General features: G+C 47.4%; 1 gene segment (V, D, J or C); it reads left to right on the forward strand.

Moving 5' to 3' along the window:
• Positions 1-510: 510 nt before the first annotated feature.
• On the forward strand, positions 511-1173 carry LOC122544937 (the record flags this gene model as incomplete). The annotated part of the segment is given in 2 exon segments: positions 511-715; positions 902-1173. Coding segments are annotated over 2 exon segments (462 nt in total), but the record flags the coding sequence as incomplete, so codon positions are not given.
• Between the last annotated feature and the right edge of the window lie 4 nt (positions 1174-1177).

Consider the following 1177-nt stretch of genomic DNA (forward strand, 5'->3'; position numbering starts at 1 on the left):
TGTTCAGGTCAATGATTGTCTGAGACAGAGAGAAAGAGAGAGAGAGGGGCGCATGTTGTGAGTTTGAGATAGTGAGAGAGGGAGGCATTTAACTGCTATCTCAGGACTCAGTGTTGCAGTACTATAGAGATCAGATCAAGAGTGACAGAGAAGGAGAGAGGGAGGCAGACAGAGAGACTGAGACAGTGAGAAACTGGAAACTCAGAGTACAGGGAAAAAAGGAGTGAGCAAACAGATCAAGAAAAGGGGGAGGGATAGGAAAAGATGCTAAGAAAGAGAGAGGGGGGCAGACAGACAGTGACCAACCAACATTGAGGGAGAAGGAGAGAGAGAGTGGCATCAAGACATGGAGAAAAAGAGACAGAGATGTGAAGTGACAATGTAACTGGGAGAGGACAGAGAGGGAAATGGAGAAAGAAAATGAAGCAATGAGTCAGTGTAAGACAGGCATAGATATAAATGGAAAGAGAGAGAATGAGTGCAAGATGTGAAATGGAAAACAGAGGGAAGAGGAAGTGCGAGGTGATGACGTGGCTCTCTCTGCCTGATGCTATTTACATACTGAGGAACACCCAGTCAGACTCTCACAGGCTGCAGCTTTATAAAACAGAGCCCAGTGAAGGGAGAGTTTATCAGGAACCAGGCACAGGGAAAGGAGCACACACCATGATTTCACACATCCAGCTGATCTGGCCCCTGGCATTCTGTGTCGCAGGTACAAATCTCTCTCCTTCCACCTTGAATCTTAAGCTGCTCTCCATTTCGCTCCAATTCCACTGACTTACGATTGAAGGGAAAATGCTGAAACCAGAGGAATGTTCAGTGTCTCCAACAATCTCTCATTTGACAGGCTCTTTCTGCAACAGTTCTGACTTCACTGTGTTTCTCTCCAACCCCTCAGGTATCAGTGGGGACATCACCATGACCCAGTCTCCCCCGGTGCTGTCAGTGGGACTGGGCCAAACCGCAACAATCACCTGTACGGCCAGTCAAAGCATTAGCAATAATATTGCATGGTACCAGCAGCAGGAAGGTCAGAAAACCTCTCTCCTGATCTATGAAGCAAAAGATCGATTCACAGGAGTCTCCGATCGATTCACCGGCAGGGGATCAGGGACCAGTTTCACCCTGAAAATCAGCAACATTCAGAATGAGGATGTCGCTGACTATTACTGTC

This window comes from Chiloscyllium plagiosum, unplaced genomic scaffold (genome assembly GCF_004010195.1).
Source record: "Chiloscyllium plagiosum isolate BGI_BamShark_2017 unplaced genomic scaffold, ASM401019v2 scaf_20528, whole genome shotgun sequence".
Classification (NCBI taxonomy): Eukaryota; Metazoa; Chordata; class Chondrichthyes; order Orectolobiformes; family Hemiscylliidae; genus Chiloscyllium; species Chiloscyllium plagiosum.